Source organism: Harpegnathos saltator, unplaced genomic scaffold, assembly GCF_003227715.2.
Source record: "Harpegnathos saltator strain DR-91 unplaced genomic scaffold, Hsal_v8.6 scaffold152, whole genome shotgun sequence".
Taxonomy (NCBI): Eukaryota; Metazoa; Arthropoda; class Insecta; order Hymenoptera; family Formicidae; genus Harpegnathos; species Harpegnathos saltator.
In genome coordinates, this window is record NW_020229931.1 from 187,088 (window position 1) to 213,894 (window position 26,807).

General features: G+C 31.8%; 4 protein-coding genes and 2 long non-coding RNA genes across 17 annotated transcripts; 3 read left to right on the top strand and 3 right to left on the bottom strand.

Moving 5' to 3' along the window:
* Nucleotides 1-2,476: 2,476 nt before the first annotated feature.
* On the bottom strand, nucleotides 2,477-4,617 carry EloC (transcription elongation factor elongin C). Of its 4 annotated transcripts, none has more exons than XM_011141841.3 (5): nucleotides 4,533-4,617; nucleotides 3,882-3,941; nucleotides 3,605-3,673; nucleotides 3,186-3,379; nucleotides 2,477-2,980 (listed from the first exon to the last, which is right to left on the bottom strand). In XM_011141841.3, exons 2-5 carry the CDS (start codon nucleotides 3,912-3,914, stop codon nucleotides 2,839-2,841), a joined length of 438 nt encoding a protein of 145 aa, XP_011140143.1. In that variant the 5' UTR covers nucleotides 3,915-3,941; nucleotides 4,533-4,617; the 3' UTR covers nucleotides 2,477-2,838. The 4 variants fall into 4 exon arrangements, with proteins under 4 accessions (XP_011140143.1, XP_011140144.1, XP_019697210.1 ...); XM_011141842.3 differs by having other exon boundaries at nucleotides 3,882-3,938; nucleotides 4,533-4,611; XM_019841651.2 differs by lacking the exon at nucleotides 3,605-3,673 and having other exon boundaries at nucleotides 4,533-4,616.
* Nucleotides 4,618-5,149: 532 nt separating this feature from the next.
* LOC105183593 (putative nuclease HARBI1) lies at nucleotides 5,150-7,331 on the top strand. Of its 6 annotated transcripts, none has more exons than XM_025296657.1 (7): nucleotides 5,150-5,399; nucleotides 5,842-5,941; nucleotides 6,021-6,211; nucleotides 6,334-6,469; nucleotides 6,634-6,778; nucleotides 6,923-7,063; nucleotides 7,132-7,331. In XM_025296657.1, the coding sequence occupies exons 4-7, from the start codon at nucleotides 6,464-6,466 to the stop codon at nucleotides 7,308-7,310; spliced, it is 471 nt and encodes a 156-aa protein (XP_025152442.1). In that variant the 5' UTR covers nucleotides 5,150-5,399; nucleotides 5,842-5,941; nucleotides 6,021-6,211; nucleotides 6,334-6,463; the 3' UTR covers nucleotides 7,311-7,331. The 6 variants fall into 6 exon arrangements, with proteins under 6 accessions (XP_025152442.1, XP_019697209.1, XP_011140146.1 ...); XM_019841650.2 differs by having other exon boundaries at nucleotides 5,155-5,399; nucleotides 6,872-7,063; nucleotides 7,192-7,331; XM_011141844.2 differs by having other exon boundaries at nucleotides 5,158-5,399; nucleotides 6,872-7,063.
* A 367-nt stretch (nucleotides 7,332-7,698) lies between these two features.
* Nucleotides 7,699-9,067, bottom strand: LOC105183595 (uncharacterized). The gene is made up of 4 exons (XM_011141847.3): nucleotides 8,677-9,067; nucleotides 8,515-8,592; nucleotides 7,967-8,296; nucleotides 7,699-7,864 (listed from the first exon to the last, which is right to left on the bottom strand). The coding sequence occupies exons 1-4, from the start codon at nucleotides 8,782-8,784 to the stop codon at nucleotides 7,808-7,810; spliced, it is 573 nt and encodes a 190-aa protein (XP_011140149.1). The 5' UTR covers nucleotides 8,785-9,067; the 3' UTR covers nucleotides 7,699-7,807.
* An 8,460-nt stretch (nucleotides 9,068-17,527) lies between these two features.
* LOC109504442 (uncharacterized) lies at nucleotides 17,528-19,346 on the top strand. 2 transcript variants are annotated; one of them, XR_003112553.1, is made up of 5 exons: nucleotides 17,528-17,748; nucleotides 17,918-18,229; nucleotides 18,330-18,574; nucleotides 18,680-18,863; nucleotides 19,052-19,346. It is a non-coding gene; the product is annotated as an uncharacterized LOC109504442 (long non-coding RNA). The 2 variants fall into 2 exon arrangements; XR_003112554.1 differs by lacking the exon at nucleotides 17,528-17,748 and adding an exon at nucleotides 17,758-17,768.
* A 1,944-nt stretch (nucleotides 19,347-21,290) lies between these two features.
* LOC112588102 (uncharacterized) lies at nucleotides 21,291-25,860 on the top strand. Of its 3 annotated transcripts, XR_003112552.1 has the most exons (5): nucleotides 21,291-21,463; nucleotides 21,630-21,823; nucleotides 25,064-25,270; nucleotides 25,358-25,519; nucleotides 25,594-25,604. XR_003112552.1 is itself a non-coding variant. In XM_025296651.1 (4 exons), the coding sequence occupies exons 3-4, from the start codon at nucleotides 25,385-25,387 to the stop codon at nucleotides 25,807-25,809; spliced, it is 351 nt and encodes a 116-aa protein (XP_025152436.1). In that variant the 5' UTR covers nucleotides 21,345-21,823; nucleotides 25,064-25,270; nucleotides 25,358-25,384; the 3' UTR covers nucleotides 25,810-25,860. The 3 variants fall into 3 exon arrangements, 2 of the variants coding, with proteins under 2 accessions (XP_025152436.1, XP_025152435.1); XM_025296651.1 differs by having other exon boundaries at nucleotides 21,345-21,823; nucleotides 25,594-25,860; XM_025296650.1 differs by lacking the exons at nucleotides 21,291-21,463; nucleotides 21,630-21,823 and adding an exon at nucleotides 24,589-24,869 and having other exon boundaries at nucleotides 24,951-25,236; nucleotides 25,594-25,860.
* On the bottom strand, nucleotides 24,259-24,694 carry LOC112588103 (uncharacterized). The gene is made up of 3 exons (XR_003112555.1): nucleotides 24,625-24,694; nucleotides 24,416-24,438; nucleotides 24,259-24,335 (listed from the first exon to the last, which is right to left on the bottom strand). It is a non-coding gene; the product is annotated as an uncharacterized LOC112588103 (long non-coding RNA).
* Nucleotides 25,861-26,807: the final 947 nt, after the last annotated feature.

Consider the following 26,807-nt stretch of genomic DNA (forward strand, 5'->3'; position numbering starts at 1 on the left):
TTTTAATAGCTATATGTCATTGCATAATCACAAAAGAGCGGGAAAATTTATTCAATTTAAAATTGATTTCATAAAATTAATTCAATAATTTTGAAATTTCCAAAAGTCGATAAGTTAACAACAGTTAGGGCACTATTATAATATATTCTTGATAGTAAATAAAATAAGAAAGTCTAATACTATTTTTTCTTTCGACGAATAGTTTACGAGATATTGTAAGTTAAATATTGAAAAAGTTATCAAGTTTTCCTCAAATATTTCAAATATGTCAAATATTTCAAAAAATATTAGACAAAAAAATGTTTTAGACAATAATTGTTCAAATTAACTAGTAGAAAAAAGTGTAAAAATAAGGGTTCCCATTTAAAAAACACAAGTTGACTTTCAAATGACCTTGAAAATAGAGGTCAAGGTCAAAGTCAAGGTCATAAGGCAGCTCACTTAAATCCCTATAACTTTTATTCAGATTATTTTCCTTGAAACTTCAATACTGAAGAGTTATTTGGGGTAAGACATTAAAATGAGATATCCTATATAACAATATGTTCTTGATACTAAATAGAGTAAAAAAGTCTAGTATTATTTTTTTTTTCTGACAAATAGTTAGCGAGATGTTATAAGTTAAGTATTGAAAAAGTCATCAAGTTTTCCTTAAATATCTCAAAACATATTAGGTAAATAAAAAAATGTTTCAGACAAAAGTTGTTCAAATTAATTGGTAGAAAACGATGATATAATAAAACATGGGGATTTTTGTTTACAAAAAATTAGTTGACCTTAACCTGACCTTGGCAACGCCACTCAAAGTCAAACTGATAAGATCAGTAAATACATCGTTTTGAGTCTTATAACTTTTGTCTGAAACACTTTTCTGTAAAACTTATGTTTTTCTAAATTTTTGAATGTTGCCATCTTTTTTCCTCACACTATATGTGGAGAGAAAATATATAAATCCAATTGAAGTAACTGCTTATGTTTGCTGTTATGGCAGCTTGTGATCACTACATTTACTTGAATGAAAACATTTTTTTTCATTCAACAGCATCTTTTCTGTATTCATTAAAACATAAATTTTCAGGAATGTTAGTTATTATCCTATATTTATAAAATGTTTTAAAACAATAAGAAAGATATGAAATATATAATTTATTTTAGTTTATATTTTATATTTATTTGCAATTGGATATGCTAAGTATTTTCTAAGTGTTAGGTTATTTTTTTTCGAAACTTTTCGTCATTAAAATTGCTTCAAACAGACTGAGATATTTAGTATAATCTAAGACTATTAGTTTTTGGTGTTTGTATATAGAACATTGTATTTATTATATTATTTTTTTTATTTTCAATTGATGTGATATTTTAATATTATTACTTATGCACAAATTAGTGACATGATTTAATTATTTGATATAATTTCTCTTATAGAAAATACAAATTTAAACGATTTACTTTAATTTTTTTATATATTTATCAATAAATTTTAAGATTTTTTTTATACTTTGGCGATATTTCTTTTTGTATTGTCTAATTCAAGCGAGAACGTGCGTAAAGTTGGCGCCTGTATGTTTTTACTTTTTAAAAATCATTTTTACATGTGTTAATCTTTTACACAGTTTTGAAATTTCTTTTTTTCCGATAGCTTATATATTATTACAATCCAACTAGTATGCAAATGCTTTATCTACTATTGTGGTTAAGTGTTTAATTTTTGAAAATTACTATGGAGTTCAGGCATGCTTTATTATTATAAGGACCATCAAAACAGCAATTTTCATGGCAATTGATTTGACTGTAATTTTTTATTTGTTTTGTCAATCTTTACATGACTAGTGTTATTTTTAAATGTTTATTGTTGGTTGACTTCATCTATCCTGACTTTAATTTATTAACACAAAAAAATTTATTAATTATTCTGCATTTATATTAATTATTGAAAAGTCTCAAGAGAAACTAAAATGTACATTGATTTGAAAACCTAAGACTTATATAATTCAAGCACAAGATAAACTGTAATATGTAGTGATCATAAAATTTTTTAAAAATTTATATTGAACAAATATTCTGATTTTACTTTAAATTATTTTCAATGTTATAAATGCAATATACAAATACAACACAAAATTAAGGGCATCTAGAATGCTCCTTATTGATATAAAAAAATTTCTACAAAAAGATTGAGAGTGATTTAGATTCCATTAATTTTGTGCATTATGTTTATATTATATTCATAACATTGAAAATGATTCAAGATAGAATTGAAATATTTATTCAATACAATTTTCTTCAGAATTTTATACCCACCATATATTGCAATTTATTTATTATATTTTGCATTATCCTTGCGTTCGATTTTTATAGGCATTAAGTTTAACATTATCTCGACTTTCATTATATTATAGAACCTTGGAACATACACACTCACACGCACACACACATATACACAAACACATGTATTTTTGGTTTGAAAACTTATATATAAATTATTGATATTTATATTTACATCAATGTGCACCAATATTAGCATTGCAGTTCTTAATTACATTAATCTTATTAGCTTTTTATAAGTGCATTAAATATCTTCAAAGTCTTCCTGATTAATTTTTATTTAGGATTTGTGAAATTGTAAACCTTTAACAATGCAAATCTTAATATTTTTAGCGTCACACAATGTATCGTTGCACTAAAATGTCTAAATCACGAATACAAGGTGATTATTAATTATTATGCTTCAAAGTATCACAAATACCAACGCAACTTAAACAATAGTAATGAGGAAAATCACTTTTTCCTTGTGAATTGGATTGCCACAATATATGCTACTTCTGCTTCTGATAACATTTAGCAGTCTAGAAAATTACCAGCCATCAACAGTTCTAGTGCAATTTCAGGTGCAATGGGAAATTCTGGGATTTCTGTACTACTATTTGTATAGCGCACTTTGTATGTAAAGTACATGCAGACTTTCTGTAAAACGTGTGAGCTGTAAAAAAACAAATGATTGTTTGAAAAAATTATTAGACTTCTAAATAGTAATAACTTCTAAAATTTTTATAATTAGAAATAGGAAAAATTGACATTAAATCCTTTTTCCTAAAATATATTAATATGAAAAGCAACAAATATTACTCTAAATTGGAAAAATACAAAATTTGAGTTTCTGATATTTCTTGTTCCCTTGTACTTACGGAATTTCTCGGAAGTTAACTTCATTAGCTTCATTTTCTGCAAATTGACCAGGACCACTTAACATTGCTTTGATAGTGCCACTTGTCAATGCATGTTCTCGCTTAACAATAAATTCATGTCCATCACTACTGACAAGCTTCACATACATAGCATTTGGTCCTTCACAACCTCCATAAATAGGACCACTCTCTTGCTAAAATTTTTAAAGAACTAATTATATTATTTATTTATTTATTTATTCAAATGTATGTATGTGTATGTGTAGTATATAAGCGCTTTTATCACATATCATATATATATATATCAATAATTAAGAGTGCTATATAATTTAAACTGGAAGCAACAAGGAAACAAACAGCAGGATAAAATAAGAGGAACTATTTTTAAGCAACAGAATTTAATTTGCAGAAGTAGGTACCGCATGCAGGTCATTAGACGATCTGCCTTCTTCTTCTTCAGTTTTATCAACATTGTCTTCTTCATTGGGCTTGATCCAAAGAAAGATTAGTATTAATCAATATTTCAGTTCTACTAAGAGCTTTTTTAGCTTTCCCATAAAAGGCAATAAGGAATAACATTTTAATGTATGATAGCACAGTCCAACAGATATATTTTTATTGTAGAAATACATTGTTACACATCCCTATCACCATGCAGAAATGAAAACATGCAATCAAAAATATTTTTGAACATACCTTTTCAGCCTGCATGTTTACATCATTAGACATGTTTGGTATTGTTATATAAATATCCTTCTGAAACAAAATAGATATAAATGAATATTAATGAGCAATTAAATATATATATATATATAAAGGTGAATAAAATTAAATATATAGATGAATAAAATATATCCAAGAGAATTTCTTATATGGGTCAAATAAGACTATGACAGAACAGTATAAAATTATTGTATGCAAATTTATATAGGACACATAAGATTATCATAAATATTATAATATATTATTATAATGCCATATAATTATATGCCATTATAATACTATATATAATTAGATATTATTTATATATTTGAAGTTCCATTGGTTATAATCTTAGCAACATGTCGAGTTAGGTTACAACATATATAGAATATGTAAAAGTATTTTCACAAAACTAAGTACTGTATATAAATTTATACATTAATTATTTTGCAATCTTGAACAGGATTATTTTAGATTCATATTTGCTACTGATAACGATTTAAAATAAGATAGTTTAATATTATCATTAATGCAATATCGTTGTCATTACTATGGTTAAATTTTTCATTGTGATACTAATTATTTTAATTAAGTACGAATTACATTTTGTTGACAAATTATGAAATGATGAATCGTATCACATACCTCACACGTAACAGATTTTCAGTTATATCAGACTTTTTGATCACAGCAACGTTTGTCAGCAAACGAATCATTCAGGATAGCCAACTAGAAATTTTGAAATCTGTTACATTTCATCGAATGCGTTCAGGGTATCGATCACATAACTTTTCCCCTAGAGTGAAAAGTGAAAAGTGAAAAATTTCTCGTGAAGTCACCCAGCAACACAAAATATTCCAAAATATCATGTATGTGTCTAAAACACATTTAAAAAAGATAAAACGTCATTTGAATGTTCTTAAAACATCTTTTTGTAATTTCATGTTGTTTAACCTTGATCATACAACTAGGGGAAACATGGAAACGTAAAATTTTCACCAACTTTTCACGTAAACTTTTCGTCATTAAACTTGTTAGCGGAAAAGTGAAAATCTAGTGACACGACGAATATGGAATATAAAACCAGCGGCACACGGTGCTTGTTTTCGTGCTGGATTGCTTGCTGGATGAAAATACTGCATCCTGATTGGTGCATTTCCATCCATTTTCAGAAATGTACCAATCAAAAGGCAGTATTTTCATCCAGCAAGCAATCCAGCACGAAAACAAGACCGTGTACCACTGGCTTAATATTGTTACTACTGCGTTGAAAATCAGTCGATCGCGCGCGCATTAATTTTCCTGTCTTCGCACGAAGCCATTGCATTACATTAGTATATTATAGTATAACATTATTATATTACAGTACATTAGTATTTATTAGTATTTATTATGGCTGTAGTATGGTGGGTATTTCAAGTTGCAAACGAAGAAGAAGAAAGAAATTTAAGGATACAAAGGAAAATCTAATCCTTTTGAGATATTGGAGAGTCAATTTATTCTTTTATATCGGTAAACTGCAGCTAATAATAAATTTAAATAAAATGTTACACACGTTATTGTAAATAGTATTAAAAAATATAAAAGTTTTATTTATTAAATATTAATATTAAATTTATTAAATATTAATGTTAAATTAAAGTTTTTATAAGCAAAAGTAAATAAAATTATATCATTTATTTATTAAGTTTTGCTTGCTAAATTACAATTTTTATGTTACAATCTTTATATATAATTAAATATAAGATATATATAAAATATGAAATATATATATATATATAAATCTGTATTATATATACTTTATATATACTTATAGGTATATTAAATATATTAAAGTATTAAAGTATTAAAATAAACATTGAGTGAAAAATATTAATATATGAGTGTTTTGAATATATATGTGTGTAGAATTTTAATATTTATATACATGTATATATATATTTTGTTTATATAGACTATCAAAAGATGCTACATTGGCATTGTGCGAACAGTTACGTCCCCATGTGCATCCACCTGTTAGAGTGACAGCTATACCATTAGAATTAAAAGTACAAGTAGATAAAGATAAATATATTTATGAAAAATTTTTATAAGAATGAGATGTTAGTGAGATATATAATATATTAATTATAGATATTGGCATCTTTAAGTTTTTTAAGTTCTGGATCATATCAGAGAAGAATTGGACAAGATTTTTTAACTTCTATGTCTCAATCGTCAATTAGTGGTGTAATACATCAAATTGTATCTGCCATCAATATGATAATGCCACAATGGATAAAATTTCCTACACAACCAAATAAAATACAGGCTATTCAGCAACAGTAAGCCATAATAAAATTACAATTTTACCTTATCTTAATAATAAGGAGATATTAATCTTATTTAAATTATATTCAAATACAGGAAAACACTATTTATATGTATACAATGTTTAATGTTTTAGGTTTTGAATTAATGCAAATTTTCCATATGCGATAGGAGCTATTGATGGCACACATATAGCAATTAGGCCACGTGAAAAATATAGAGAACATTTATATATTAATAGAAAATTATACCATTCATTAAATATCATGATTGTAAGTATTATACTCTATAACAACAGTAAATTTTATATAAACTGTAAAATACAATACCTTAATATCTATATCATGTAAACGTAACATATGTTAAACAATGTACTAAATCTCTTTGTTGTCTATAGAATAACAATTAACAATTTAAAATCATTTTTGTCCATTAGATTAGTGATTATAATGGTGTAATATTAGCAGTAAAAGCAAATCATGGCGGCTGTACACATGATGTAAGAGTTTGGGCCTCTTCTCAATTATCAGCATATATGTTAAGAGAACATGAAAATGGAAGACGAAATGTGTGGTTAATAGGTATACAAAATATTTAAATATTTTTATATGTAAAGTTTAAAGTTCTATCTCAATATATAACAATACATTGACATTGTAACTGCATGCACCTAGGAGATGCATATCCTCTGTTACCATATTTAATGACTCCTAAATTGAATCAAGTACCAGGATCTCCAGGTGCTTTATATACAGACTGCCATATTAGGGCTCGATTTTCAGTAGAAAGAGCAATAGGAGTCTTAAAAGGGCGATGGAGATATTTGCGCAAAGAAAGAGCTTTAAATTATGTGCCAAAATTTGCAGGTAATATTATTTCTTTGTCTCTTATATTTAAAATATACTGTATTTTAATATTTTATAACTTATTTCAGCATGGATAGTAAATGCAACATGTGTATTACACAATATTGCTAAACAGTATAATGTTCCAGAGGATGATGTATACAGAGAAGACGATATAGAAGAAGAAAACATTGACATAAGGAATAACAACATGGTTGCAAGAGGAAATGCTGTTCGAGAAAGAATAATACAAATATATTTTAATTGACATTAATTATGTATTATATTTCTTTTTAGAAAAGTATTAACATATGTGTATATTTGTATTTACATATGTACATAGACAGGAGAAATACAAATATATTTTAATGAAACAAATATACTGTTTTCATTATGCAGATTAATATAATAATACAGTCTCATACACTAATACTGAAATGTTATGTAAATAAAATAAAATATATACTTGTAGAACATTTTACAACACTTATAAACTACATAAATAATAATTACTCCTAAATAATACTTGTAACAGACTGATTACAAAAAATAAACTTTTTTTTTTACTCACTAATTCAATAGACTGTATTGTAATAAAAAAACAAACATATTGATTTATATTTCAATAACAAAATACTAAAACAAATTAAATATTGCTACTATTTGCATCATTTAGTTCAAATCTTATGCTTCTAAGCTCAGTTAAGATTTTCTTTTGTACTTTTAAGGACTTTTTTCTTATTCTTATTTCTTCTTTCTTTAATTCTAATTTATCCAATTGTATATGTACCATATTTTGTGATAGTTGTTGCATTGATCCTCCTACAATTATAATATTTTTCATTAGTATTATAGAAATTTTATTACTATATATTAAAATAATAACATGTTTCGTTATGATTTATCTTTTCTTGCATTTCTTACTGGCGTCGATGTATAATTTGCTGTTATATTTTCAATATTTTGTTCCTCATCTATTTCTTCTCCATAATTCACTTCCAAATTTTCTGTCGCTATATCACTTCTTCGTCCTATATCACAGTTTATATTATTTATTGCACTCATAAAACCTTCTTCAGGAATATTTTCTAATCCAGCTGCCTCAGATGTTAATAACTGTAAAACTGTTTCTTCAAAATCTTCTTCAAAATCAGAAAATACTATTTTAAGAGGACAACCTCCTCCTTTTTGTTGCATATAACTCCATCTTTTGGTCTTTTTTTTTAATATATACCCTTTTATGTCTTTCCACGTCTACAGAATAATAGTTTAGTTAATACTTTGTTAAAAATATAAATAATAATATTTTATTCCCTGCCCAGCAAACACATGTTATATGTACATGCATGTAGTTTCCTACTCAACAATATATGTTATAACAGTTATATTGTTGAGTAGGAAATTATAACTAACACGCACATTATATGTAATATTGTGCTTACTGGATGTTTTACACTAAAAGTATACATAACCTTTTCCCATTCTTTTCCACTTTTACATGGACCCTCTGCAGAGTTTAAACAATCTGCTACTTCATCCCACATTGCATTCTGAAAAAGATATATTAATATTATATTCTCATTTCAATTTTAATCACATACATTAGTAAGTTTTTTAATATGTTATTACTTTACCAATTTTTGTCGACTCTCGCTTTTTCTATTTATTCGACCTCTTATTAAATCAGGTTTTTCTTGTAAGTAATTCAGTAACATTTCTTTTTGTTTTCTTGTTACGTTCATTTTTTGTGTATATTACCTTATATTATCTCCTTTCTGTAATTAAAATTGCAACGCTATTGCGGACTCTAAAATGCTAAAAGCCATCGCACACAAAATAACATGGACTGATATTTATAGTCGGATTTTATATTAATGATCGTCTTAAGTTTCAAACGCTGGATCATTTCATTGGCTACAGAATATTTGTTGTGGACCTCCACTAATTTTTCACTTTTCACTTTTCACTCTAGGGGAAAAGTTACGTGATCGATACCCAGGGACTCAATTCTTGACTACGTGCGAATGAGATGCGTACGCGAAAATGTACAGTTCACGTTACATATAATATAGATTTTCGCATGCGCATCTCATTCGCACGCCGTCAGTACCGCGATTCTGTAACTCGTTATTGGAGTTAACGACAGTTTCGTTATTGTTGCGCAGCTTTTCTACGGTATACAAAAGTTGCGCAACGATAACGAAAGTATCGTTAACTCCAATAACGAGTTACAGAATCGCGGTACAGGAATCGAGCCTCAACCACTGGAGAAAACCACTGTGAGCGATTAGTGACTATTGGTCCTTACTGTAATGGAGGATTCACACTGCGTCCGATGTCCAACATCTAATAGGAAGACAGCTTTCTAATGGATAATTCAATTGTCTGTCAACTGTCAGACAGTGACAGTGTGAATCCTCTATTAGATCCTTATAGGATCGTAATGTGAATCCTCCATTACATTCAGACCAATAATGGAGGATTCACACTACGTCCGATGTCCGATGTACGACGTCCGACGTCCAATATATTGCCAGTATTAGCAACATTATTCTGTCCTTATTGTTTATAAAAAGATGAACGAAGATAGACTACACTGGCAATGAATATAGAGAAAACATAGAGAGAGTTTTCTAGGGACTTTACGTGATAACACCAATAATTCTCATCATACGAAAAAGTTCGTCTGAATCCAACTTTTAGATACGATAAATCATATCGTATTATATAACAAATAGTATAGACATAATGGATATAATGGATGATATAGTAAGTAAAAATATATTGTTGCTATCATGGGAAAACCTACTATGTGCATGTTCTAGTTAATTGAAGATATTTATATTATGATCTGGAATTCAATTCTATATATAATCACATAAATATCTTCAATTAACCAAAAAACGTACATAAGAGATTTTTTCATAACAGTGACGAAATATACATATTTTTTAATGCAAAATTATAATTATAAAATAATAATTAATTATGCAAAAGATATAAAATATAATTTTAGCGTAATTTTAGTTTAAAGTTGTGCATTTTAAACTTATAATATATAATATATAAAGATAATTATTTAAATTAGATTATATTTAATGTTTGTTTTATTTTATTTATATATTATTAATTAAATAATTTACATATTAGTAAATAATAAAATTATATATAAGCATGTTATGTTTTTATTATAGATTTGCGCAGACTGTGGTAATACAGTATCTGAATTTCATATCTGCATAGAAAAGAATGATGATGAAATACTTCATACAACAGTTGAAAACATTGAGGAGCTTATTAATGAAGTTTTCATACGGCCAGTGCTATGGGATAGTACATTACCATATATACAGCGTGGATCATCGATAATAAAATATCACCGGTTAGAGATTGATAAAAAACTTAGTAAGTGTTTTAATGATTATTGTGTGCGTGCGTGCGTGCGTGCGTTCAGTGGTCGGGTTCCGAGACGCTTTACTTTCAGCAGACTTTACGATCAGTGAAATAACGTAAAACGCATAATTTTGAGAACAAGGTCAAGGTTGAAAACGTCATATCCGAACGTAAAATTTTTCAATCTTGACACTTTTAGGTCAAAAGTATGGATTTTTAGTCCTAAAAAAGTCCGGTTCGACCTTAATAATAATCTTAACTCATGACCTTGAGAATAAGGGCAAGGTCACGGCTAAATGTCCCTCGTTGACCTCTACATTCTTATTCTTATGCGTAACATTGCTAGCACCCTAACAGGTGCATTTTCGAAGATATTCGCATTTTCAGCCTAAAACAAGCTTAGACCTTTATGTGACCTTCAGAGGTCAAATTTGACAGTGTTCAAGGTCATATCCGAACGTAAAATTTCCTGCTCTTTTCATTTCTGGGGTCAAAAGTATGGAGTCCCATTTAAAAAAATTGACCTGACTTTGAAATGACCTTCAAGATCATTGTCAAGGTTAAATTCAAGGTCACCGTCAGATACCCAGGAAAAATCATAAAAACCTAATACTTCGCATTTTTTCTAGGACTCATATTTTTTCGAGTTATTCTGCTCTTCCGGAACTTTCATAACACCCTGTATATGGGCGTTTATGTAATTATAAGTAATATAAAAGTCATGACAAATTAATGTGGCCGCGCGTTATCTTTGTCGCGTCATTGCTAGAAATCGTCCAAACTCTCGAAATTATTTTCTTCCCGAATTATAAATATAAAACAATGTGGAAAGGAAAACAAGGAGGTGGAAGGAGAGACGGCGACGTCTGCCTTACGATAACATCGCTGCTGGCTCGCTTCGTCGCGATTGTCTATTCGCTGGTGGTGAGACAAAGACCGATTCTTCGTTTTTATCTAACTAATCTAGCTCGCTCGTGAACATAGCACAGAACAGAACCAAATAATTATAGACATAGCACGGAACAGTACCAACAAATCGTGGACATTGGCTTAGTAGTTCATGTCCATGAAAAATGGACCCAGTTGGCGCTTCGAATCAGCCAACTTTTCGATAACGCTGTAAATGCAGCCATGCTCGCTCTCAGGCTTCTCTCTGTGTATATATTGTTGTGCCCGCGCGTGAAAGAAATAACTCGGGATAAACTAAACGAGAAAAGCTTTATTTACAGCCAAAAAAAACGGATCTTAATCAATCTCAAAATAATCGCACGAATTCGCTTTACGTTCGTACACCGCGACAGGACTAGAGCGACTCTCTACTCTAGTTGTTAGTAAACAAACTCCTTGACAACGATAACAGCTGTCAAATACTTTCTATATGCCTTCTTCACAGTCTTCTCCCAAGAGCGTGGGAACAACACGTTCCCCAAAGGTGTGGGCACAACACTGTCCCTTCTCTTCCAAAATTGTCGTCCCGACAATCCCATGGAAAAAGTTGTTCGTGATGCTCTTCTTCAAATCTATCTCCAAAATTTCACGCCATCTTTGCTGCTCCAGGGCACCTTTGGCGACCCTTTGTCACAACCTGGACTGCTGTCTCAGGTTCTCTTGACTACGCCATCTCTTGTCCCAACAGCTACCAGGCCGAAAAGTTGTCGACGTGACTCTCGAAGTCCCAGCTCACCGCTCTTCAGCTTCTTCTTCGGATAAGGGGGGGGGTATAACCCGTGGACCCGACTCGTGGATTCTTTAAAAGAACACCCCTAATCGCCGCCCCGGTATTCACCCAAAGCCCCACGGAAAAACCACAATCAAAAACCGTGGGGAGGGCGGTCCTTAACGGATCTCAGTGGAAAAAGACGTCAGCGACTCGGAAAACGGAAAAGGAAAGAGGAATGGGAAATTCTGAAAAAGGAAAAGAAAACAAACAAGTATATGTATATTCACGTATTGATTCTTTTAATTTTATTTAATGTCTCTTTCTCGAAAAGGAGCCAAACGATCTGCATGAACCACTTTTCTTTTATGTTTGAAAGATTTGCCTATACAAAACACGACATCACTAAGTTTCTTTATAATTATAAAAGGTCCTTCCCAAGAACTTTGCAATTTCGGAGCTTTTCCTATTGTACGACGAGGATTGAAAAACCAAACCTTTTGACCTTGTTCAAATGTCACTTGCCTAGAACGTTGATCATACCAAGATTTGGTATTTTGAGATCTAATTTAAAGACGACGTCTAGCAAAACGATGAATTTCATCCAGTTTTTCCTTAATTTCCTTAATTTAATAGTGTACTTTTCTTCTTCTTTTCCTTTAACTGAGGGAGGCCGACCTCGAAGAAGATCTAAAAGTAAACGAAGATCCTGACCAAGATACATTTCGGCTGGAGAAACTCCAGTTACTTCATGTTTAGAGGAGCGAAAAGCCAGTAGAAACAAAGAAATCCATTTATCCCAATCTCGTTGATTATCAGAAATATATTTCGCCAAATAATTTAAAATTGTTCTATGTTGACGTTCAACTTGTCCATCTGACTGAGGATGAAGAGGTGTAGTACGAGTTTTCCTGATTCCTAAAATATGAGACATCTCAAGAATTAATCGTGACTCAAAATTCTTCCCTTGATCAGTATGTAATTCTAAAGGAATTCCATGTCGAGAAAATACTTGTTCAACTAAAAACTTAGCAACAGTGGTTGCTCTTTTATTTTTCAAAGGAATAGCCTCTGGCCATTTGGTAAAACAATCTAGCACAACCAGCACATACCGATTTCCATTAAGAGTGATAGGAAGAGGACCTAAAATATCAACTTGTATTCTTTCAAAAGGAGCACTTACATTATACACCTGAAAAGGAGATTTCCCTTTTCCAGAAGGACCTTTCTTAGCTATACAAATTTTGCAAGAAGCACACCAATCCTCCACGTCTCTCTTGCAAGTTGCCCAATAAAAACGTTTACGTATCCTTTGTAAAGTTTTATTAATTCCAAAATGACCACCGGAAGGTGAATCATGAGCTTCTTCCAACACCTCCGAAACCTTCTCCCGAGGAACTAAAATTTGATAAACATGGTTTAATAAATTAGGAGATTCCCATTTTTTATATAAGACAATTATAGCTTCCCATTGAGACCAGTAAATCTTAGAAGAAATCTCCATAGGAGCAACAGCCTGCCAAGAAGGCCTTTCATCAATCTCTTTAGCTTGATGAATTTGTGCCAACACTGAATCCTGAAGCTGAAAATCACGCCATTCTTGTAAATTATCTCTTTCTAAAGAAATAAATCCTATAATATTTTCTTTAAAAGATTCCTCCCGTGATTTTACTTTATAACAATAACGACAAGAAGTTTCCAAACAAGGACGTCGAGAGAGAAAATCTGCATTTTTGTGTAATTTCCCGCTACGATAATTAGTGTCAAAATCATATTGCTGCAAACGTTCTAACCATCTTGCCAACTGCCCTTCCAAATTCTTAAATGAAGTTAACCATCGTAAAGAAACATGATCTGTTCTTACTAAAAACTTCCTTCCATATAAATAATGATGAAAAGATTGTACAGCATCTACCACAGCAAGAAGTTCCCGACGAGTTACACAGTAATTCTGTTCTACTTTACTAAAAACTCGACTATAAAAAGCAATAACTTTCTCTTTTCCTTCCTGAAGCTGTGAAAGAACTGCTCCAATGCCATGATTTGAAGCATCAGTGTCAAGAATAAATTGACCTTCTCCAGAAGGAAAAGATAAAATTGGAGAAGAAGTCATCACACGTTTTAACTCCTGAAATGCCAACTGACATTCTGTTGACCAAGAAAATTTTCTATTTTCCTCCGTCAATCTAAATAAAGGCTTGGCTAAAAGAGAAAAATCTTTAATAAATTTCCGATAATATGAACAAAATCCTAAAAAACTTCGCACTTGTTTCCGTGTCTTTGGAATTGGCCAATCTTTAAGAACAGAAATCTTATCAGGATCTGTAGCAACTCCCTCAGCAGAAATCACATGACCCAAGTATTTGATCTTTTTCCTTAAAAACTCACATTTCTTTGGATTTACCTTAAGATTTGCGGATTGTAACCGCAGAAAAACTGCTTTTAAATTAGAAATCATTTCTTCAAAATTCTTTCCAAAAACAATTACATCGTCCAAGAAAACGAAACATTTTTTTAGAAATTAAACCTGATAACACTTTTTCCATTAAACGTTCAAAAGTGGCAGGAGCGTTACAAAGTCCGAACGGCATCACTGTAAACTGCCACAAATCGTTTCCTATAGAAAAAGCAGTTTTCTCCCGATCCTCAGGAGCTACCACCTGCCCCCACCTGCCAATAACCACTCTTTAAATCAAGAGTACAAAACCATGAATTCCCAGCTAAACAATCTAAAATTTGATCAATTCTTGGAAGTGGATATGAATCCTTGATGGTTGCTGCATTTAATTTTCTATAATCTACACAAAATCTTATAGAACCATCTTTTTTTTACCATAACAGCCGGAGAAATCCAAGGGCTATTGGATTCTTCTATTACCTTTTGAGCTTTCATGTCTTCTAGAATTTTATAAACTTCCTCTTGTAAATAAATAGGAATACGACGAGGAGTCTGTTTAATAGGATTGGAATCTAAAAGTTTAATATGATAACAAAGAATATCACAATTACCAGCTATAACATTTTCAGCAAATAAATCTTGAAATTGAATAAGAAACTCTGAGAAAATCTCTTTTTGTGAAAAATTCAAATGTTTAGAACTTTGTTCATGAATTTCTCTAAGTAATCCAGGAAATTGAATAGAATGTTTCTCTATTCTAGAACAAATTAATTCTTGTTTTCCAAAACCATTCTTTGAGATTCCAAGAGCCTTTTCAAACAATCCATCCACTAAACCTGTTTTTAAAAGAAAATCTCTTCCTAAAATACAATCATTATTTATTTCAGCTACATAAAAACATAATTGTACACAAACTTCCCCAAAGTAACGGTAGTAACAACTTGTGAATGAACCTGAACTCTTTCTCCTGTAGGGTAAAATAAATTAACAGAACCTATCGGACTCAATTTCAAAGATATTACCTTCCTAGAACTTATAATCGAGACATCAGAACCTGTGTCAATTTTAAAAGAACAAGTTGTATTATTTAACAAGCCCCTGAAACAACAATAATTACTAAGAAACATTTTATCATTCAATTTTCCACAAATATTATACATGTTTTTATCAATTTTGCGCTCATAAAACGGAGCCTGAATCCTTTTTACCGAACCAGCTCCGCGAAGCTCGGCAAAATTTAGTTTTCTTTTTGCTGCAATGTCGGACATTCTGAACGAAAATGTCCTACTCCACCGCATTGCCAACATTCCCTTTCTTTATTCTTACTCGTTTTAAAATTTCTTCGTGCTTCAACTCTTTCAAATTCCTTTCCCTTCTTATATCCATTTCCTTTTTCTTCAAAACGACAGAAAACTCCCGTGACTTTCTGTTCTTTTATTTTCCGTGAAAAACAGTTTTCATTTATCGATTGCAAAATCTTTGCTCGTTCTATAGCCGCTTTAAGTGAAACTATTCCCTCTGTCAAAAGCGAACGCTTAATAAAATTATCCGAAATTGCAGCAATGAATTGCGCACAAGCAATCTTTTCGCGTACTTCAAAAGAACATTCTGGATAAGCTCTCGAAAGACGCTCTAAATTTGCACCAAGAGTTGCGTAATCTTCTCCCGCAAGCATCTTTCGATTTGTAAATTGCGAATAATAATTTTGCATTAATTCACCCTCTCCAAATTGTAATTCCAATTTTGCTTTTATTTCATTAAAAGTTATCTTTTCTAAATCATTTATATTTAAAAGAACTGTTCGTGCTTTCCCTCTTAAACAGGAAGCCAAAGCTACTGTTTTCGCGGAATCATTCCAACCATTAGCTTGCGATATTAGAGAAAATTGTGTAAGGAACTCTCTTAAAGGCACCATCCCATCATAAATATCTGATTTTACTTTGACACCACAAAATACACGTTCTCCTTCAACATTCATTCTCGAATTTTCGAGATCGATATGCATCGCAACATTACGAGATTCATTCCCAAAGATACTATTATTAGAAGGACTCATCTGTTTATCCAGTTTTTCTTCCAGGCGTTTAAAAGCTGAATCACGCTCCTCAAGCTGCGTTTTTAATTCATTTTGAATTCGTAGCTGCTCTCTCTGATCCTGCTGCCGTTCCTCCCTTAGTTGCTGCAACTCCTGAAGAACGGCTCGTAATGAATCATCTGAGGTAGCCGGCGTCTGAGCACGAGTCCTCCTCGGTAAATGTGCCAAAGCGATTTTTTTTTCTTTCACTTTCACACACGAGCACGTCTACGATTTCTATCGTTATTGACCCCGGACGAGCCCCTAAATGTTGTGCCCGCGCGTGAAAGAAATAACTCGGGATAAACTAAACGAGAAAAGCTTTATTTACAGCCAAGAAAAATGGATCTTAATCAATCTCAAAATAATCGCACGAATTCGCTTTACGTTCGTACGCCGCGACAGGACTAGAGCGACTCTCTACTCTAGTTGTTAGTAAACAAACTCCTTGACAACGATAACAGCTGTCAAACACTCTCTATATGCCTTCTTCACAGTCTTCTCCCAAGAGCGTGGGAACAACACGTTCCCCAAAGGCGTGGGCACAACAATATATATATATACAGTAAAAGTATATTAAATAAAATTAGGATAGTTTATACCGTAATGTTATTAACAAGCAAATATTTGGTGAAATTGGTTGCCTAAAACATGTTTCTTGTTTTTGTATTATAGCCTTAACCAAGTTAAGCAGTACATCAAAATGTTCAGAAATCATCCCAGTGAAAACAGCTTAGTAAAAATGATATCAATATGACATCAAAATCGTTGTTTGTTGTCATTGCGTCAAAAAAAAATTTAATTTGATGAAAAATTGACATCAGGTTGATTAACGTTGTACGCGATTAAATTTCATTTCTCATTTCAAAAAAAAGATATAAATAGTTGTTTAGATGATAATTATAATGTTATATGGCAAAAATGTAACCCACATTATGTTGACATCAAAATGACTACAGAATGATGAGACTTATTCTTTTATTATTACAAGAGAAATCTCCGGCATTGTTTTGTTTTGTCGCTCTATGTTCTATGTGCCGGCGCTCGCATCAATATGATGGGAACGCGACTGAACGCGACAGCTTAGTAAATATACGTGTGGAGGAAAAAAGCTTATACGAAAAATAAGTTATTAAAAGTTTGTTCGAAAGTTTACCGTATTTATCGACATGGATAAAAGACCAGTAAGTATGACTTGTCTCTAGTAAGTATGAATATATTATTTATTTTCCGTACAACATATTATTATTTGATAGTCTATTGTAAGTTATTGAGGTTAAATTACGTTAATTGATATTCTCCACATGGTAAGTGAGTAGTGATATTGTTACTGTTTAATTTATTATGAATTAGGTAATTATACAGAATACCCTCCTCACCTCCGATATCGATGAAATAATATTGAATCGACGCGTTTTTGCAAGAGAAACAACTTTTCTATTTGAAAAAATCGTCGCTCTGCCTTGTGGAGCAAGATATAAATTGTTAAAGTTGAGGACAATTTAGGTTAGGAAATCTGTCACGGAGGCAACAGTGGTACAAGATTTGAAGCATGTTTTTATTCATCGCCGGATTCAGAGACTAATCATAATGAAATTTCACTTAACAAAGAAAGTGAGAAACAGACAAAAACGCAATTAGAGCCTTACTCTTTCAAATTCGAAGGTATTTCAATTTTAACAATCAAAGATATTTTACATTTTAGGTAGTTATGGTTTTGATGTTCTTTTCACGTTCTCAATGAATATGTTTTGTTTTATGTCAGGTCAGGTAATTTTAGATGCAAACAATGTCATAATGAAATTATGCTGAATAGCACAGTACTTCTGGAGCTAAGCAAAAAGTTGGATTCAGTGTTGATTAATCAGGCAATCATTATGCGGTCTGTCAACCCAGATCATGCCAAGTCTGATATCTTCTAATATTCCAAATATTCCTCTAAAAACAAAAGAAGACTTTCAAAAGATGGACATATTTTTGACAGCTAATCGTATTAATTTTGAAGCTGTGGTAAGTCCCATGTAATATTAATTTTAACATGTATAATATATATTAAAAGTTTAAAGAATATATAGTTATAATAATCATTCTATATCATTTTTTGTGCTCTAATAGCGAGATCTAGTTCATTCTAAATGTGCCAGTGCTTTAAGCACATTATCTGTTCCTTCAGAGCACAGTATCACAGGAAATGTTTTGTTGAAGTTCTCAAATAGTCTTGCCAAACTGATAAGTTAGAGTGGGTCAGAAGGCAATAAGATAAAGTTCTCAGAGACAAAACAATGTGAAATTGTATTTAGTAAGTTGTCAATTTTTTATTTATCACATAAATCCCGTTGTTCTTATATTATTGGCATGAAGTTAATTTTTTTATTAGTATCCATATGATACATGAAATATACATATTATTGAAATATACATATTATTGCATTTGTTTTATTAATAATATTATTATATTATAATTATTTTTGTATAATTATTTTGCAGGTGCAGTAAATTACGATTTCCTCATAGCTTTCTTACTGACGCTGAAGCCAAAATCAAGCGTTGGTTCCAAACTGCGAATGGTAGAAGAGTTAATGAATCTCATGACTCTGATACTTAACGCAATTCACTCACATATATTATAGTTTTTCATTACTGATATTATGATTACAGGATTATTATTGATGTTAATTTTTTGTTTGTATTCTTTTAGGATGCGTTCCTTTGTTCGCATGAAACGCATGCTACATACTACTGTGATCAAAAAATAAGGTGAATTTGTTTATAAAATGAAAAATCTTTATTCTTCTAAATCAATTTCATCACCTTCAAAGTATTCCCCGTCCGACACAATGCACTTATGCCAACGTTTTTTCCAATCCTCGAAGCAGTCAGAGAAGTCTTTTTCCGGGATGGCCTTCAATACTTTCTTCAATTCGGCTTTTATCTCCTCAATCGAGTCGAAACGGTGTTCCTGGAGCGATCTTTTGAGTTTGTTGAATAGCCAGAAGTCGCACGGTGCTAAATCAGGCGAATACGGTGGTTGTGGAACGATATGGGTCGAATTTTTGGCGAAATGTTCTCGAAGAACCAATGCAGTGTGGGACGGTGCATTATCGTGGTACAAAAACCAAGAATTATCTGCCCATAATTCTGGCCTCTTGAGGCGAATAGCTTCACGCAAACGATGTATAACACTCAAATAATATTCCTTGTTAATAGTTTGATTTCCTTGACATGGCTTTCATCGGTAGATGTTGATGGTCGTCCGGGGCGCTGTTCGTCTTGAACTCGTTCTCGGTCTTCTTTGAAGTCTTTGTACCACTTGTAAACATTTTCTTGCGACATAGCCTTATCACCAAAGACCTTCTGCAACATCCTCAACGTTTCCGCGGCAGAATATTCATTCCGCAAACAAAATTTAATGCAAATTTTTTGCTCAACAAAATCAGACATAGTAAAAATCGAAAAACTCACTTTTGTATGTTTACAGAAACACGTAAAGCTCTGCAGCAATTGAATATATTGACATGAAACTCTACATAGATGTCAAAGACATTGCTACCAACCCACCAAAAAATAATTTCATGATTTTATAGTACCCGTGAAGTTTAAATGAAAAATTCACCTTATTTTTTTATCACAGTAGTACATTTATCTATAATTCATATTACGTATATTATAGGAAATATGCGCATCATGCATTTAATGCAAGAAACGAAACACATCCAATCTCTGACAGATTTAAATGGCTTAGTGAGAATCTTGATTTATTTCATGTGCAATACGTTATTTTTATAATGGAACATATAAATTTGTGTAAGAAGACTGATTTTTTCCTAATGTGGAAATCGTATGTCGTATTGCACAGATATATATTTTATTAAAGTTGTTAGTTTACTTGCTATGTACTAAATTTAGTTGTTAACTAAATTTATATTTACCCTAATAGCTTCGTTGTAAAGTCAAGTTTTTAGACTTTTTTTCTTTTAAATTTAGCAAGGATATATAAAATGTTTCCCAAAATTTTAGGTGTCGCATTACATTTATGACAAAATTTGTGATCGCATTTATGACAAGATTTATAATGATTTGATATTATTTGTAATAATTGTTTATTTTGATTTAAAGTCTTTATATGATAACATAGTTTGTATATTATTTTGAGTACTTTCCGCTTAACGCTCTCATGGATTGTATCAAATCTGAAACACTAAATTAAAAAATCATATGTAATGTATTTTTGTATATAAGTTGTCGGAAACGTCTCATTTGCTCACGTTGCAATTGGTCTTAGCCAATCAAATTACCTAGTGGAATAGAGTTAAGTTTAAATTTGAGTAATATTATTAGCTGTGTCCAATCAAAACTGTGGTCAATTGGCATCCATTCAATTTATCTATACTTTTATTCCATATAATTTAATCTTGCATTTATTCTTACAAAAAATACTCAGTGAACATGAATAACGGTAACTTGAAACTAATGTTCTAATTTCCCATTTAACTATATAACTGTTACGTGACACATGTTATATTTGTAATGTTGAATGAGAAATTATAGTATTGGTATGTTAATGTTACTAGCTGTTCATTAGTATTCATTTTTACTTTGACATCAAATAATCATCAAAATGAGATCAAAATAATAATCAAAATGACTATCAACCTATGGGACATTTTGCAGTCATTTCTACCGTCATTTTGATCACTCTTTTTGACATCATATCCCTCATCAATTTGATGGCAATTTGACATCATTTTGACTAGTTTGTTTTCACTGGGATTCTTACATAATTGTAATATCAAATTAAGTCTCCAAGACGTCCCAGATAGCAAACTGTCTGTGAATTTGCTGTCATTTTGCCGACAACCGTTGCAACATCTGATTTAGACAAACTACAATAAAAACAAGGTGAGACTTCATTATGCGTGTCGTTTTGAGGTCACATGAATTCCAATTGTAATGTCAGCAAGTTACCGGCAAACTGACGGCAACATGTTCACAACGATTCGTTCTTCATGAAGGAGTGATTGTGACAGCAAAATTCCGGCAAACTAACGCCAACATGTGCACACAGATTTGTGACAGCAAATGGCCGGCAAACTGACGACAACATGTGCATATTGATTTGTGACAGCAAATCGCCGGTAAACTGACGGCAACATGTGCATAACGATTTGTGACAGCAAATTGCGGGAATTCCTTGTCGTCGATTTGCCATCTGTGATTAGTAGCATATTGATGGCAATTTAGGAGCACTATTTACAAAAAGTATGTACGTAAATTTCTATTTATTTGTTTTTTATTTTTATAATAAAATTTATACATTTTTGGTATTTTATCACTTTAACCGCTTCTGCGGTTTACATGTATTCACCCCGAGGGGCCATTCACTAATGCAATAAGGTATACATCTGATTTGCAACTATCATATAATCAACAATGAAATCAATTCGTAATCACGTGTAATCTTGATATATTTGTAACATTATTTACATTAAAATTAGCAGTAATAACGAGTAATAATATTGAAATAATTTGCAATCACCATAAAATTATTTGTAATCACAATAAAATCAGCTGTATTACAACTGATTACAATCGATTACAACCGATTTCATATAGTCGTATGAAATCACTTTAGTAGTTGTAATCACATCGAAATCAACTGTGATCAACTGTACTTTATAATCATGTGTACACTTAGAGGCAGGTATGGTGTGCCTCGGCGATGTCGTATACGCCTGTAAAACAATCGAAAGCGATGACAGGTATATATGCATACGCATATGGGTGTACTGTACAGCGCGAGAGAAGCGAAGAGGGAGAAGTGGTGGGACACGTTCCGATGTTGCATCCTTATCGCACGTCGCACGATCGAGAGAGAAAGCATTACCAGACGTGGTACGGTTAATGGTGTCCCCAACAGCTATCTCACTCTCTCTACGCTTGAATGCAGGCAATATGAGTGAGACAGCTAGAGACACCGCGCTGTCTCTATAGGTGTCTCGCTCGCTCTAATAGCCATATATCGCGCTTTCCTCTTTTTTCCTTAGCAGAAATGCCGATCAAGGAGACAATCCTGTCTATAAGCCAGAAAAATAAGCTATTTTCGCGAATTTTTTTTTTCGGAAACTAAGCAGACGATTGATTTCAAACTTGATAAAAATAATAATATATATTTTATTGATGAGAATGAATTTTTATAGCGTTATATGAATAATAATGTAGCAAATATACAAAAAATAACGTGACATGTTTAGGCGCGCGCCGTTTCACGGTTCTTATAAAATCTCGAAATACGGTAGACTAGGACAAAAATACAAGTAAAATAATTAATCTACGAAATTGCCGCTAACTCGTTTGAATTAAGGAAATAAAAAACGAACTACTTTTTTAATATTTTAAGGCATTTAAAAATTATATTTGAAAAATCGTCATAAATATCGATGATTTTACGTTAAGAATATTTTATTTGCAAGAAAACGATATTTCATGAAATTTACGAAAAAACTTATTTTATGCCGTAAGATATGTCAAATTGTGCAATTTTTTTTAGACGCAACATATCTTTACTTTTGAAAAGACTACGAGAAGGAGGAAGAATAAATGCAACATCTTCCTTAAAATGCTACTTAAAATATAGGCTCCGCTCTTGAAAATATAAAAAAAAATTAGGAGACATTTAATAATAATAAAAATTACAATAATAATAACGAGACGCTATATAGCATCTCCTGAAATCAGAGAAAAAACTTTTTTTTATATAAAAAAGTCGATCGATCGACTTCAGCATCTAATTACATATTCGAAACATGTCATATCTATCGTGTGAACTAGCGAAATAAAAAAATATTAATTTTTTATATGCACCGCGCTATCTCTATAGGTGTCTCATTCGCTGTAATAGCCAATGGCATTTATGTTCGCAGTTTGACATATCTTACGGCATAAAAAATGTATCGCGTTTTTCTGTTTTATAACGCCATAAAAATTCATTCTCATCAATAAAATATATATTATTATTTTTATCAAGTTTGAAATCAATCGTTTGTTTAGTTTCCGAAAAAAAAATTCGCGAAAATAGCTTATTTTTCTGGTCTACAGACAGGATTGCCTCCTTAATCGGCATTTCTGCTAAGAAGAAAAGAGGAAAGCGCGATACATGGCTATTAGAGCGAGCGAGACACCTATAGAGACAGCGCGGTGTTTCTATAGCTGTCTCACTCATATTGCCTGCATTCAAGCGTAGAGTGAATGTGACAGCTATTGTGGACATCATTAACCGTACCACGTCTGGTAATGCTTTCTTTCTCGATCGTGCGACGTCCGATAAGGATGCAATATCGGAACGTTTCCCACCACTTTTTCTTCTTCAGTTCTCTCGCGGTGTACAGTATGTTCACAGATGCCTATACTATACTAGATTGCTAACTTCGATCTTTGACCTATACAAGAGCTGTGTCCCGCCTATTTTCCAGTTCGGCCATGAAGACCGCCAAAACATGGCGGCGGTGTGTGTTTGTAGTGCGTACGTGAGTATCCGATGCGTATGTAGTAGTGCTGTACTGTAAGTATGTGATACCTGATGTGTCTACACTGATGTGTCGTATCTACTGCTATTTATATTAGTAAAACTGCAAATATATAAACGAGATAATGCCAAGTACATGTTGCATTGTTAATTGCAATAATACGAATAAAAAAGAATATCACTTATTTAAATAAGTAGAATACATTTATATATAATAAATGTTCGAGGTTTGTAATATGTGAGGGTTATCTTGTAATTAAACATTGTTAATATTATTAATATTATGTTAATATTATTAATATTATTAATATTAGAATGTATTCACTTACAAAAACAACGAAAGATAGAAATCCTGCAAGAAACAGACACAAATTTACAAAATTAATATTATTTAATAACACATAAGTTGCATTTTATTCTTTATATGTATGTAAAAAATATTAATACAAATACTTTGACATATTTTGAACTGTATATATTCAATTTAATTTTAACCTTTACTAAACACTTAGATTAGCAACACCTTATTAATACACACATCTTTAAATGATATTCTTTCTTGTTCGTATTTTTGAAATTTACAATACTTATTCGGCATTATCTCGTTTGTAGATTTGCAGTTTTACTAACATAAATAAAAAAGTAGTAGACACATCAAGTGTCACATACGCACTACCACGCACTACTACATACGCATCGGGTATTCACATACACACTACAAACACACACCGCCGCCATGCTTGGCCGAACCGGAAAATGGGCGGGACACAGCTCTTTTGAGAAGTTAGCAATCTAGTATAGTATAGACATCTGTGTCATATGCGTATGCGTATATGCCTGTCATCGCTTTCGATTGTTTTACAGGCGTATACGACATCGCCGAGGGACACCATACCTGCCTCTGAGTGTACACTCGCGAGCATAATAGTTTGTGACCGTTTTTTTGAAACTTTCGGAACGTATCCCGACTCGAGAAGAATGAGAGTCACTGCTCTGCCTGTGGAGCACGCCTGCGCAGTGACTCACGACGAAAGGCGAGAAATGAAATATACGCGGTGGGACATATTATAATAATACAGACTCAGATGAAATGAATACTCCCGTATCAAATGGAAATGAGGGAACACAGAACAGACAAGAATCATCCGATGTAAGTCTTATACTGCGGAAGACATCCGAGAAAGGTAAAATATCAACTTAATTAAGAGAATTAAGCTGCATTACGATAGTTACGATTCTGTTATACATTTATATATGATTTATTGTTCCAGCAACAGCCATCTTCTATAGCAGAAGCAATGATATTAGATACAGAAGCAGCTGTTATAGCGAATTTTGAATTTTTGGGACATACAGACATGGACATGGAAGAGGAAGAAGGAGATGGAGACGATGAAATTTATGATGCAAATACAGATACCAAACCAAATAAAGTAACGCTTACTATCATCTTGTGTTTTAATGATATTGTTCACACTATTTGTTAACATAATTTCTTATTTTTCAGGCATCTATACCCCTTCTAGCGGAAGATGTTGATACAGATGCAGAGGCAGAAGTATTAAATGAATTAAATCTCCTCACAGAAATTGAAGAATCACCACCTGGTTCTATCCATCTGGAAATGAATTCTTCAAAGGGGTTAGTAAATCCCTTTTTATTCGTGTACTTTAAGATAAAATATAAACCTACTACAATAATAGATATTCGAAATTCGCTATAATAGCTGCTTCTGTATCTAATATCATTGCTTCTGCTATAGAAGATGGCTGTTGCTGGAACAATAAATCATATATAAATGTATAACAGAATCGTAACTATCATAATGCAGCTTAATTCTCTTAATTAAGTTCATATTTTACCTTTTTCGGATGTCTTCCGGAGTATAAGACTTACATCGGATGATTCTTGTCTATTCTGTGTTCCCTTATTTCCATTTAATACTGGAGTATTCATATCATCTGAGTCTGTATTATTATATGTCCCACCGCGTATATTTCATTTCTAGTCTTTCGTCGTGAGTCACTGCGCAGGCGTGCTCCACAGGCGGAGCAGTGACTCTCAATCTTCTCGAGTCGGGATACGTTCCGAAAGTTTCAAAAAAACGGTCACAAACTATTATGCTCGCGAGTGTACACTCGTGAACTAAAAGGTATGTGCACCGATTTTTTGTTAACTTCGGAACGCGCTCCAACTTGAGGAGAAAGACCACTGCTTCATACGTCAGCGCTGTCACTTATTACGAGAACAGAAGGATGGCATATACGAGTGTCAAATAAGTAGTGATTGTGGCGTAGACACAAATGTCTTGGAGACTATGAGTTATAATTGAAGAAATGAAGAAAACAAATAGTGATTGTGAAGAAAAGTGGCAAAAGGCTTTATAAAATTTGTAAAACAGCATATTAAAGGAGAATATTAATTATCTAATAATATTTTAAGTGAAAAATATTTTTAAATTTGAGTGTAAGTTAAAAAAGTTATAAACTATAATTTCTTTAATGTTAATAAATTTGTCATCGACGTTGAATGAATATATATATAATGCTATTATTTCCATAGGTGAGGAATTATATTATTGTGTTCAGCAGAAGTAAACAGCAGACCAAGTTGAGTGATATGAGTATCTTGTTAAAAAATATCACTCGACTTGGTCTGCTGCTTATTTTTTATGAGCGCAATAACATAATTTTCCACCTATGTAAATGATAGCATTACATA